Raw genomic sequence first — 13640 nt, 5'->3', positions numbered from 1 at the left:
CCTGGGTTGGAAATCATGCCTGCTTCTCTATGTTAAAGTGACACTGGCATTCCAGGCAAGAGTGAGATGTCCCCTTCTCACTATTACTATGATTTCAAAGAGCAAACTTTCTGACAGTCTATGATTTTAGATAACATGGTTTCTCAGTACTATGTCCTTGGTGTTAATTTTTATAGGTTCATAATCTTAACTCTGTAAGGTGGTTACAAACCACTTTCAGGCAACTGAATTTTAGAGAGTCAAGTTGCTTGACTAAGCTCGAGTAAGGGTAAAGCCTGAGTTGGGATTTGAATCCACAGCTGATGACTCTCCATTTTCAATATTCTATAGACAGAATTTAAAAATGATTAGAAGTTGTGGTACATCTAGATAATAGAATACTAGTGCTAAAAAGAAAGGAACTATCAGGACATGAAAAGACAAAGAGCAAACTTAGATGCATATTACTAAGTGGAAGAAAGCAATCTGAAAAGGCATACTGTAGGATTCCAACTATATGACATTCTGGGGAAAAAGCAAAATTATGGAAACAGTAAAAAGGTCATTGGTTGCCAGGGGTTGGTGGGGGTAAGGATGAATAATAGGTGGAGCACAGAGAAATCTTAGAGGACAGTGAAACTATTCTGTGTGATATGGGTGCCTGGGTGACTCAGTCGGTTAAGCATCTGCTTTCGGCTCAAGTCATGATCTCAGGGTCCTGGGATCAAGTCCTGCCCTGGGCTCCCGGCTCAGAGGGGAGTCTGCTTCTCTCTCTGCCTGCCACTCCCCCTGCTTGTGCTCTCTGTCAAATAAATAAAATCTTTTTTTCTAATTAAAATATTTAATTTATTTGACAGAGGCATAGCGAGAGCAGGAACACAAGCAGGGGGATTGGGAGAGGAAGAAGCAAGCTTCTGGAACGCCGAGCAGGGAGCCTGATGCGGGGCTCGATCCCAGGACCCTGGGATCATGACCCGAGCTGAAGGCAGATGCTTAACGACTGAGCCACCCAGGTGCCCCTCAAATAAATAAAATCTTTAAAAAACCTCAAAACTATTCCGTGTGATACTATAATGGTGGATACATGTCATTATATGTTTATCCAAACCCATAAAATGTACAATTTGTACATTTGTACATAAAATGTACAAGTAAGAGTGAACCCTAATATAAACTATGGACTTTGGGTGGTAATGACACATGAATGTAGACTGATAAGCTTTAACAAATGTACCACTCTGGTGGGGGACGTTGATAGTGAGGGAGGCTGTGCTTATTTGGGGGCAGGGACACCATGGAAACACTTACATTCTGCTCAATTTTGCTGTGAAAAACTTCTCTAAAATATAAACTCTGTTTTAAAAAATGTTTTGAGGACAGGAAGTTCTCAATTGTTCATATTGTGATGAGGGGAGAGGAAGCATTAGAGTGTGTTAACTTTGTAGGAAAAAAATAAATCCAAAGGAATCAGACAGAACATGTTTAGTTATTTCTTGAGTTCCCAGAGAGGAAGTGAACACAGGCGCTGTGCCCTGAGACTACTTATTCTTGGAGGGGGAGACATAGATGCACAGAGCCAGGGGCTGCTCAGGGTGATCAGGCCTGTGAATGTAGAAATGTAGGGAACTCTGCCTGAGGAGCTTCTGGGAGACATCAAGTCAGATTCCCCCAGAGAGGGAATCTTGTGTTTGGGAAGAGCTCAGGATCTCACGAGGGCCTATGCAGGGTATGGCTTATAGGACTGTGTCTATGAGAACATGTGTTAGGGGCCGCAGAGCCAGGTACACAATGGGACGGGGGTTGCAGAATGAGGCCTACATGGATCATGTAATGAGGGTCTGAGTAGAAACTGGATGGGGCTAGGGATGGGTGGTATGATGCTGGTTCTACACTGGACAAGGAGTGTGGTCAGGAGTGGACCAGGTGGACTGGAGTGAAGGGAGCATAGATTCCCAAAGGGGAGGATGTGAAATGAGCTTCTGAGGTTATAAGTGGGTGACTGGTGGGTTGGGGAAATCCTGTTTGGAGAGAGGGATGGTACTTCAAATCTGGAACCTCATGGGTTATTTCTGAAGAAGGTCAGGATGGTACACAAAAGAACCTGAGAAGGGGTATGATTTATTCATTACCTATTGGACCTGGGCAGCACCTTTCCTTGCCCTGCCATGGGAAATGGGAAATGGGAAAGGGGGTGGCACATGAAACAGTGCTGACAGTCCACTGACTGTCATCTCCAAGGGTTGGTCAGAGGCCAGGAGCCCACTTGGCTCCCTACAACCACAGATGAAGGTTGCGGCACCCAAAGACGCAGTGACATAGGGGCCTGAGCAATTCTTACATCTGCCCTTTTTTGCCCAAGGCTCACCTCTGCAGAGCCTCCACCCTCTCCCCCAGGCACCAGTGGGAAAGCCCTAAGGAAATGATAGACAAAGCAGGCCTAGCCAGTGGTAGGAAAAGCCCTGCAGGTCTGGCTGGAAGGGGAGGTGGGCTGCCAAGAAATGAGAAGGGTCTGGAACCTGCCCCTAGCTCCTTGGCCCAGTCGTCATCTCTTTCCCCACCTTCTCATATCATCCTTTAACCCCAAATTATACTTTCTCTTTTACTCTTCCCAGCTCTGTGACCTTGGTGTACTGGGACCTTTGCTCAGCCCTGAGTAGCAGGGTCTCAGCCACGTTTCATGTTGCAAACCTCCTCCGTGACCATGTGGACTTGGTCGTCTGTCACTTGGGAGAGCATGGCATGGCAAATCTATTAGGGGGCATTCACATATCTAAGTTATAACAAGGGGAGGGAAGGAAAGTGTGAAGAGGACTTTCCTCCTTTAATTATTTTGTGCTGATTCCTGAGAATTGTTACAGATTTTTTACTCTGTAATGTTAGGAAGTAGAAGAAGCCTACCTTCTCAAGTCCCCAGACACCAGGGAACAAGCTGTGACTGAATGCCATCACCAGCAATCATCCTGAATAAAAAGAGGGGTGTGAGGAGGTGCCTGGGTGGCTCAGTGGGTTAAACATCTGCCTTTGGCTCAGGTCATGATCCCAGGGTTGTGGGATCAAGCCTGCTTCTCCCTCTCCCTCTGCCCTTCATATATGTGGAACGGTTCAAGGAGGACTTGACAGCACGGGACTATGAAACAAATGCAGGTAAGATCTGATTATCACTTAAGGATACCTTGAGTAGAAAAATAAAAGACTTTTTGAAAAACCCTTGGGCTCATGCCTGTCTCCTGGAGCTCAAAATCTTTCACTCTGTTTCGTAAAAATTACCTAGTAATTGATTTGGGACTTGAAAAGAAGAGGGAAACGTCCCCCTATATTTGCCTAGAAATTTTCCCTAAAATAGTTGGGCAAGTCACTTTATCTCTTTAAACTTGTTATTTATTTGTAAAATGGGAGTAAGCATGCATGGTTTACAGAGTTGCTGTGAGGATATATGTGAATCACATACAGTGGGATACTCAATAAATGATAATAATGGTCTCTTACCTTGTGTAGGTCCTTCAAAACTTACACACATAAATCTCCCTAGTTCAGGAAAAACCCTTGATATACCCTTGATAAAAACCCTTGATAACTTGATTCTTCCTATTCTCTTTGGCCTCAGTTTCCCCATTTGAAAAATGTTACATTAGGTTAGCATTAAATTGGCATTCTATTGGCCAATGCTGGCCTGAAGATAATGTTTTGTTTGGCTCACATAGGATTTAAAGAAGAAAACTGAACCATTATTTGAAAATTAAGATGTTCTACGTAGAAATTCAGTTTTCCAGCTTCTCTTAAAGAATCAGAAGTTGTGGCAATAGCCACTTTCCTGCCTGGTGACAGCCCACTAATGCAAAGGAGGCTGTCCCCTTAGGCAGGGCATGCATTCTCAGTTTTCTAGGGCTCATCCAGCTTTCTTTACTCATTTATATGATGTGCTTGGCCCTGTATGTGTTTCAATCTGTAGCCCTCTGACAGCTGGGAATGGTCTAGGCCTGGCATGCAGGCACTTCACTGTTGAATCAGTGGATCTCCCACTATCTTCCTCTACCAACCTTTCTTACTTGGCTCTAAGAAATCCGAGTTTGTATTTATTTGTGGTAGTTACCAGAAAGTGAATTGAACAAGTCCTTTGTGTCAGGATAGACTAGGTTAGGCTGCAGCAACAAACAATCCCCAAATCTCAGTGGCTTAAAACAACAAAGGTTTATTTCCCAGTTACTCACCCAAAGGTAGACACAAAATGAAAATACTCTCCTGTTTTTGCATGCATGGAGACAGACATGAGTGCACAGCTATGTACAGGATCATATGTCAAATAAATATTCTGGAACGTGAACTCATGCAAAAACCTATTTAGATACTGGTTAGCTTAAACTGCACAACTCTCACTTTGTTGGGGATTTTAAAAAGGTGCCAGGATCCAAGTGAGTAAGAGAATACCACTTTCATTCAAGGAAATGCCCACACTACAAAAGGAACCAAAAGCTAACAAAGCACCTGAAAGCTTAAAAAAGGGAAAAAAGAAAAGAAAAGAAAAGAAAAGCCGGAAGCTTGTACTACATTAAATTCCATGCATAAATCTGGAAGTAAAATACCAAATATGCGGTGCCCGCAGGCTGTTGCTTCTTGCCCCAGCAAGGCCTCCATCTCTGGGCTTCTAGCTTAGGAGGGAGATAGAGCCCAGACGCCCAATATGCAGAGCCACAGAGGGGGCTGGGCTGGGTCGGAGAGAGGGGCCAACAGGCTGGAATCCTCTTCCTCCAGCGGGAGCTATAAGCAGGAAGGAAAGGGGTAGGACTAGGTCATATCCCTGTCCTCTCCCAGCAACCCCCTCTTTTTACTCCATCCAATCCAGGCCTCAGCCTTACTCACCTGGATTATAGCAAACACTTCCCCCTCACTGATTTTCCCACCTTCAGTCTTGTCTCTTTTAATCCCTCCATCACAGCCACCACACCTGACTTCTAAAGCTCAGGGTCTCTGAATATGTCCCTGCCTAGGTCAGAAATATTCCCTGGCTCCCTTTCATGCACAATTGTTGGTCTGGACTCCTAAGCTTGGCATGCCAGACCTCCATGATCGGAAGTCTCTCCAGCCTCATCTCCTTCTGTTCCAGCAGTTCTTCCAGGCAGGTTTCCTCACCCACACACCATGCCCAATCCGCCATCTTGGACAGGAGACTCCTCGGGCCTTCCCTCTCTGTCCCCATAGGTCTCATTCCTCAAGATTCCTCTAGTTCTTTCCCGGTTTGTCACTGAGCTTTGTGAAGACATTCTGTTTTCCCAAGTAGAATGGAAGCTCCTTGAAGGCAGTTATCAGATCTGCAGCAGGCAGCTTGGGTCTAGAGAGGGAGCCTTAGGCTGGAGTCAGGAGATCAGGCTCTGCCAGTCTTGCCATATGCCCTTGGGCAAGTCCCTGCTTCTCTCAGGGCCTCCTTTTCCTTGACATAAGGGCACCGGACATTTGCTTTTGAGCACAAAATTAATAAAACTAATTCACCAAACAACTCTCAATTGCAATTCCAGGAACTAGGTTGAGAAGCCTGGAGCCTGGGTCTGAAGATGATCAACCTGCTGACCCCGATCTTGGTTAGTCCCTACTTACTCTGGTACCTCCATTTTCCAACCATCCCTATCCCATCTTCTTTCAGGGAACAGGTTACCTGGTGGGCCACAGGGGTGGAGCAGGGAGATCCAGGCAGGGTTGGGGGGAACAGAAGAGGTCAGGCGGGGAGCCTGGGAAGAATCTTTCAGATCCACAAGAGCCTCAGCTGCCTCACGCTGCAGCTGCCGCTCTGAGGAGGGAGAGGTCCAGGCCAGGCGAGAAGCTCCGGGGGCCTGCAAAAGAAAAGGAAAGAAACAGACTGGGAATCCCCACTCTGCCCACCCTCCAAGTACTCTCTCAGCCCCTGGTTACTACCCCCTATCATCCCTTCCCCAGGCTCAATTTCCTCCCAGGGTCCTGGATCCCACTTCTTTCCCAGGACCTGTGGCTGCAGCAGAAGAGGGTCTGGGGTGCCACAGGGCTGGAGTATCAGAGTAGAGCATCTAGAAGCAAGAAGAGAAGATGCCAAGGGGATTAAACACATGGAGAGACATGCACACATGGGAGTCTGGATGCCTGCTGGGCCATTAGGCTTTGCGGACTTGGGCAAGTCCCTTCCCCTGTCTTGGCCTGCTTTGTTTGCTATAAAATGAAAATCCCTGCCAGCTTCTTTCCCCCCAGAGCTACTGTGACAATTATGGGGAGTCATTGGTGTCAATTTTTAAAAAATATATCAAACAGCAAGAGGGACTGGGATGGCTGTTCCTGCCCTACTAGAGTCTAGTTTCCCTCCCCTAGATCCCCAATCCCCATGGAATTTGAGGAGCAGCTTTCTCAAAAGGCCTCTTGCCTCTATCGTAGGCCTCTGAGGCTCTCACCATCACGCCCCACGCCACCCTTTCAGCAGGCAATTTGATTCCATTTTATCTGTTTAAGAGAATTTAATAGCCACTATTTGTCCAAGACCAGGGCCTCTGCTAGGATGTATTCTGTACATTATCACTAATTCTCATGACAAAGCAAAAAGAAGGTAATTGTATCTCCAACTTACTGAACGAAAACCAGGTTCAGAGAGATAAAGATACTTGTACAAAGGTTCCCAGTCAGGCAATGGCAGAGCTAGGAGAGCTTCTCTTCACGCATTAGTCTGAGACCTTGTGTTCTCTATCATCTACTGTGGTGTCCAGGACGGGATTAGGCACATTATAGACACATATCCTTCCCTCCCTACTCACGCGCGGGGCAGTGCAGAGGGCCCTTGGGATTCTCCAGAAAGAGGAGCCGTCAGTATCGGACGAGATCCTGCGCAGGTTGGGAGGGGCCCGTGAGTGGGCAGCCGGAGGGAAGTGCCAGGGTCAAAGCCTAATGAGGGTAAGAGAATGCAGGAGTGTTCAGGGGTTAAAGGTCATGGCTTCCATCTTCCTTCCTACCCTGTATCCTCTTCCTCTTCTCTTTCTTTTTTTTTTATTTTATTTTTTTATTTTTTTTTAAAGATTTTATTTATTTATTTGAGAGAGAGAGAATGAGAGACAGAGAGCATGAGAAGGAGGAAGGTCAGAGGGAGAAGCAGACTCCCTGCCGAGCAGGGAGCCCGATGCGGGACTCGATCCCGGGACTCCAGGATCATGACCTGAGCCGAAGGCAGTCGCTTAACCAACCGAGCCACCCAGGCGCCCCCCTCTTCTCTTTCTGATACAGCGGTTCAATGGCATTCAAATATCTGTTTAATCAAAGTGTTGAATTCATCTTACCAGGAAAGGGATGCAGAGGGACTGTAGGTTCTTGGCATAGCAAGTGGCATACCACAGGAGGTGGCATGGAAAAGCCTGGAGGCAGCCAGTGTCCAGGAGCCCAAGAGCCTGGAGGCACTGGAGTCCAGGACAAAGGCAAGGCTTCTGGGGGACGGCTGAGCAGCAGAGGCCCCCGGGAGTTATCCTGCAAGGGCAGAGAGCACAAGTTGGAGTCAGGAACGAGGCTGGGGAAAGAACGAGTATGTTCTAGGATGAGGCAGGACCTCAAAACTTTAGACTTGGCATGGCCACCCTCTCATTTTTTACCCATAGAAGAGATGATTTGCCCAGGATGATAATGCAAATCAGGACTAGATGTAGAACCCAAGTGTTGAGGGCACAGAGGAAGGGGGCTGGGCAGGGGCTAGTATAGGATTCACTCCCCCAGGGCCCAGGTTCTCCTTACCTTCCCAGGAGGTGTCAGTGCCAGTGGGACTGCCCCATGGGGTGTCTGAGGCTGGGGTGCTATGTTCTCCTTTCCAGCTGTGAGGGACCACGGAGAGCTCTGATGAGCCCTTTCTCCTGACCCCCATTCCACTCCAACTGCAAAGTGAGTTCTTATCTTCCTGTGGCCTTTTTCTACCCATGGATCTCACTACATCCTCCCAACACCTGACTGCATTTTAAAGTTGGAGAGACTGAGGCTGCCCAGAGAGTAGAAACACTTTGCCCCAGGTCACACACCAATTCCAATGGCGGGTCTGGGACTCTTTCCTACTTATGCTTTCTCCACCCCAAACCCTGCCCCATCCCTAGCCAGACACTCACGGGGGACCCCTGGTCGAGTGGCTCCCTTCTTGGCATGGCTAGGAGCTTTGGGAGGAGCCTCCCCTCTCCTCATCAGTCCCTGAGCCAGATGCCTCTTTAGCTGTGCCTCCTGTTGCCTACGCAAGGCCACCTGGGCAGCCATGACCCTCCGGCGCTCCCTAAAATGGGGGTTGCGGGTCAAAAGTCAGCCTCGCTTTAGATGAGGCCCATCCTCCTCCCTTCCCTGGATCTCGTTCATACTCACAAGATGAGGACACATTTGTGACACTCGCAAGCCTGAAAGAGGCACAGGCGCTTGTGGCCCTTGAGGTGGGCAGTGACGCCGTGGTTTCGGCAGCGGGCACAGGTTGGAGAGCGACTGACAGCTCTCCTGGGGATAAGCTCAGTGCCTGGGGGGGCTCTGGTCTCACCCCCTGTGGCAGAATCAGAGGCACAGTGGTGGACAGTGGGCACTTCGTTGGCTTCCATGGATCTGGAGGCAGGAGTGGAAGGTCAGGGTGGCCACAAGGGCCCTCTCCTGACCAGCCCTCCTGTCCCTGGGAAGCCACACCTCAAGGGGTTTCCACGGCACCCATCTGTGGACTCAGCTTTCACCCCCCTCCCCAGCTTTCTCCCTCCTTCACCCCAATGCCTTCCGTGGGCGTCCTCCTTCCCAGAAGGCTCGCCTTCTTCCCCGGCTCCCCTCTCCTCCTTCCCTCCTTATGTGTTCTTTGAACCAAACATTGTTCTCAGCTGCTGGCCTGTGCTTTCTCCTGCACAAGTCCCATGCTCCTACCCGTGCACTCACAGGCCCCCCAAGGGATTCTACACCCCTTTTCCCCCCAACACCCTGTTCTGATAGTTTTTCCTGCCACCGTCTTCAGCAACCACCAACCTTCCCTCATGCATTTATCCAATTCCTACAACTACGTTTATGCTCCCCGTCCAATTCGTAGCGTCATGTACCTCCTGCAAACCAACGTACCCTTTGCTCCCCTTTGAAATCAGAACACTCTCTTGCCGCCTCTCCCCGCCCCCGCGATTACTTTATTCTCACGGATTCCTTGCCCCACTTTCAAGAATTATTTTCATTCACTCAACAAACGTTTACTGAGCCCCTTCCAGAGGCCAGGCCCCGATCTCGGCCGCAGGCCCCCTCCTCATGGCACAGATTCACCTCCTGCACCCATATGCCCTCCAAACTCTGACGCAAATTCTGGGGTCGCTGCGCCGGGCGCTTCGGGGGACCTTTGCCCATTCCCAGCAACCTATCTCATGCATCGCCCAGCCCACCTCCCCGCAGCGCACCACGGCTCGCGCGGCTGTTACTCGCGTGCACCCTCTTTCGGTAGCCCGGCCTGTGGCCTTGCCTCGCTCCAGGGTCCCAGGGAGGGGGCAGGGCACAGGGCGCGCACCCAGGGGCCCGCGGCGTGGGGGAGGGGAGGAGAGGGGCGCGAGGAGCGCGAGGGGGAAGCGGGGGAGGGGGTCCAGCGCCACATAGAGAGGGAGAAGGGACAGGGAGGGGCGGGGTCGAGTTCGCGTCCTCGGCCCGCGGTTACCACAGCCTCGAGCGAGCAAAGTCAGACTCAGTCAGGAGGACGCGAAAGGACGCGGTGAGGAAGTGGCGTGAGGAACGGCCGCCCCCGCGCCGGTTTTCCCGCCCCTTCTCACAAGGGCCAATGAGCTTCAAGCGTCGACTACCGCCGCCGAAGCAAGCGACCAATGCGCTTCAAGATCCTGCACTGACGGCCGTCCCCTTACCTCCAGCCCGCTTTGCCTCGCGCCAGACTGTCAGGCCAGCCAATAGCGCGTCGAGTTGAGTCTCGCCCCCCACTTGCCCCTCCCCCTGTGGCTTGCCTGCCCAGATTGTAGTTCCCCTTTTGGGAGAGGTGGCCAATGGGGCGTCGAGTACTGCTCCCAGGATGAGACTGGCCCTGCCCCCCAGAAACGGCTGCCGGGTCGGACCCCCAGGCGTTGACCGGGACCTGTGTGCGCACGCGCGTTATCGCCCTCTAGCCTGTACAGCGAGGATTTGCCTGTGGCGTTCCTGGCTTCGACCTCGCTCGGGCGGTTCTTCGCTGCGTGGACGCTCGTGTTTCTTTCACTTCTCTCCCTTGCCCCAACTCCGGATCTACCCTTCTCCTTTTATGCGTTTCCCCTCCTGTGATTTTCCCGTTTCTTTCCCTTATCCCACCTCCTCGGGTCGCCGCCCTTTCCGTGTCTCTCTTCCTGTCTGTTTAGGTGCTAATTTTCCTAACTTTGGTTTTCCCGTTCTCTTGGGAGTTTCTGTCCGCCTGTCCATCCTGCTGATTTTCGGACCCCATTCCTCCACGTTCCTAATTTCCGAATAGCCTGGCCCTGTCCCCCCCACCCCCACCCCTTCACTTTCTTTCCGAGACGCCGCTGTAGTATTTCTGTCCCTTTGGCCCTTTCCACCCTTTGCATGCACATCCCTCCCGGATTGCACCTCAATTCATCAGTGTCATCTGGGCTCCACTCTGTCATCCTCACCTGCCTTCTCTGTGTGTTTCGCGGTTTCCCTCCCACCCTTTCCTGTTGTCCCCTTTTCTCTGCGCCTTCCACCCCTGTCTCCTTTCCCCTTCTAAAGAGCCACGTCTTTGCGCCCTAGGCCTCATTTTCCTGCTTCTCCTATTGTGCTCCCGCTGCTGGTCCTCTGACTCCCTGCAACGTTCCAGCCCATCGGTTTGCTCCTCCTCTGCATGGTTTCTCTTTTGTAGGGGTAGCATACCCTCTGACCACCTCTTCCTCCTCCCCCCACCCGACCCTCCCCGAAGATTTCATTCCACTCTTTTCTGTTTGTGTCTCCACTTGTGCTTCAGACTTTTGGATTCTGTCATTTTGCCTTCCAGGCTGGTGTGTGCCATCTACTCTGAGTGGCCCAGTCTTTTTTTGTGATCCTTTGTCAGCCTTCATTTCCCTGTCCTGTGTCCCATCTTTTCTGTGGGTCTCAGCCCCTTTGTTTGCTACAGACTCCTGAGTTACAGAGCCTGTGTGCCAAGCATTCTGGACAGAAAAGGGTGGCAGAAGTGACCTCTAGCTGCACTGCTGTGCAGGGGAGCAGTACTAGACAAAGTTGGACAGGTTGTTTGGGGCCAATCTGGCGGTGGGGGATGTGGGTGTGGAAGGCTTGACTGTCTACTAAAGAGGTTCACCTTGATCCTTTAGATAGTGGAGAGACAGAGAGAGACCGGAGAGCCAACATTTATGGAGAGTTTAGCACTTGCCTGGCACTTTATATTAATAAGCTTACTAATTTTCAACAGTGGCCTTATGAGAGGTATTATTAATCCATTTGATAAATGAGTTCAACAACTTACACAAGATTGCGCAGCTAGTAAGTGGAGGTGTAAGGATTCTAACTTTGCTCCACCTTTGAGTCCAACACCTATGAACTTTTGTACCACCTACATTGTTTTAGTTAGTATTCCCAGTAATCTTCATTCCCTAATCCTCCTGTAGGCGCTCACTTCAGGTGGCTAATGCATATCTTTTGTTTCTTGTGTTCTTGCAAGATGTGCAGTGTCTTATGTGCATGTGTTTTTAAAAAGGTTTGTTCATTTATTCATTCAAGTAATCTCTACACCCAGCATGGGGCTCAAACTCATGACCCTGAGATCAAGAGTTGCATGCTCTTCCTACTGAGCCAGCCAGACACCCCTGCACATGTGGTTTTATTTTATTATTTTTCAAAAAGATTTTATTTATTTATTTATTTAGAGGGAGAGCATGGGGGAAGGGCAGAGGGAGAGGAAGAAAGAGTCTTAAGCAGATTCCACGCTAAACACAGAGCTCGAGGTGGGGCTCGCACTCATGACCCTGAGATCAGAACTTGAGCTGAAATCAAGAGCCGAATGTTTAACTGACTGAGCCACCCAGGCAACCCTAGTGTATGTGGTTTTAAGTTATGCAAGTGATATTGTGTTATTTATTTAAAATAATCAGCACTGCGCTTTTTTGATCCATCCATGTACACGTTATGTGTATGTCTAATCAGTTTTTTAAATTGCTGCATGATATTCCATGGTGTGCATCCCCTGCATGTTGTGTGTTCACTAAGTCTCAGGGAGGAATGCCCACATTGCCTTCGACTCACCATCTCCATAGTAATGCTGCATCCTGGTATATGTTGCTTTGTAGATGAAGGTGGAAATCTCTATTATGTGTACCTAGGATATACTAGAAATGGGAATTTGTAAACCTAATTTGACTTAGTATTGCCAGATTCCTCCCTGCAATGCTGCTTTGGGCCTGAAACATTGACCAGAACTCTCAGCTGTTCCTCAGGGTCCAGAAGAGGGTCCTGTCCCCCTCCCAACAACCCCATGAGCAGCAGTACACAAGGGTCCCTGTATCTGTATCCCACATTGCTGCCAACATGTATCTTTTTCCATCTTTCTGGTCCTTTGCTAGTCTGAGAGATGGACAGTTTGATAGACTGCCTTTCTCTGATTATTGTCAAGCTTGAGTGTCTCTTCACATGTTTTCTAGCCTTTCTGGTTTGCTCTTCTGAGAACTGCCTCTTCATATGCTTGGCCCATTTTCCTACTGGGGTTACTCTTTTTCTTGTCTCTGCCAGAGGTCATTGGCCATTCTCATTGCCTTAAGGCATTGCATGTACTCTTCTTATGCAAATCTTGGCATTTCACATTATTTTAGAAATGTATCTACTTCATCTGGGTTTTCTAAAGATTTTTTTTTTTTACATCATCTCTATACCCAACATGGGGCTCGAACTCACAATCCCAAGATCAAGAGTAGCATGATGTACCAACTGAGCCAGCCAGGCTCCCCAACTTCATTTGGGTTTTCAAATTTATAAATGTAGAGTTCTTAATGATACTTGTATTTGAAAAAAAAAAAAAACAGCCACTGTCTGTTACTTCTGATTTTTAATTTGGTATTTTATTTGCATCTTCTGTTTTTCTCTTGATTAGATTTGCTGGAGAATTTTCTCATTGATATTGTCAAAGAATGAATGTTAAGTTTTCTGTAATAATTTTTGTTGTTCTAATTCATTGATTTCTGTCATTATCTTAATTTCTATCCTTTATTGGATAGAATATCCAATAAGGGGGCAGGTGCTTTGTTGCACCTTGTACAACTTCTTGAGTTAATCCAGGACCATGTTTTTTTAACGTTCCTATTTCCTGACAAATGTATTGAAAGTATAAATTTACTTGTAAACACTGCTTTAGTTGTGTCCCAAAATTGATGTGTAGTTAAAAAAAACCCTTGGTTTTGAAATGGTTATTGACTCACAAGAAGTTGCAAAAGTCGTAAAGCCATAAATACTTCCTTCCACTTCCTCTCAGGGATATCTTCTATAACTGTAGTATACAAGCATGAACTTGACATTGGCATAATACTCTTAACTGGACTATGGACCTTAATTAGTTTTCACCAGATTTTACATATACTTGTGTGTGTGTGAGAGAGAGATAGAGTGAGAGATGTACTATGTTCATTATTATTCACTTCTATATACATTTAAAGATCCTTTTCTGAGCCAAGAGTTATTTAGTAATATTTCAGTTAACTTCCATACACACCCCCTTGTTGTTCTGATCTCATCGT

The 13640-nt window shown here is 48.4% G+C and overlaps 1 protein-coding gene across 1 annotated transcript; it reads right to left on the bottom strand.

Annotated features, from left to right (window-relative positions):
- Window positions 1–4606: 4606 nt before the first annotated feature.
- DMRTC2 (DMRT like family C2) lies at window positions 4607–8534 on the bottom strand. The gene is made up of 8 exons (XM_021692251.1): window positions 8311–8534; window positions 8067–8224; window positions 7705–7781; window positions 7260–7443; window positions 6744–6870; window positions 5951–6011; window positions 5627–5801; window positions 4607–4734 (listed from the first exon to the last, which is right to left on the bottom strand). The coding sequence occupies exons 1-8, from the start codon at window positions 8532–8534 to the stop codon at window positions 4622–4624; spliced, it is 1119 nt and encodes a 372-aa protein (XP_021547926.1). The 3' UTR covers window positions 4607–4621.
- Window positions 8535–13640: the final 5106 nt, after the last annotated feature.

Source organism: Neomonachus schauinslandi, chromosome 16 (assembly GCF_002201575.2).
Source record: "Neomonachus schauinslandi chromosome 16, ASM220157v2, whole genome shotgun sequence".
Taxonomy (NCBI): domain Eukaryota; kingdom Metazoa; phylum Chordata; class Mammalia; order Carnivora; family Phocidae; genus Neomonachus; species Neomonachus schauinslandi.
The sequence above is the reverse complement of the archived record's forward strand: the minus strand, read 5'-3'. Positions and strand labels throughout refer to the sequence as shown.

Excerpts from the sequence above, each read along its gene's own strand:
- DMRTC2 (XM_021692251.1), bottom strand. The coding sequence starts at position 8,534 with ATGGAAGCCAACGAAGTGCCCACTGTCCACCACTGTGCCTCTGATTCT. Across the intron at positions 6,871-7,259 it reads CCCTCTGCATCCCTTTCCTG|GCTTTGACCCTGGCACTTCC; the intron begins GTAAGATGAATT and ends TACCCTCATTAG. Across the intron at positions 6,012-6,743 it reads CCCTCTGCACTGCCCCGCGC|ATGCTCTACTCTGATACTCC; the intron begins GTGAGTAGGGAG and ends TCTTGCTTCTAG.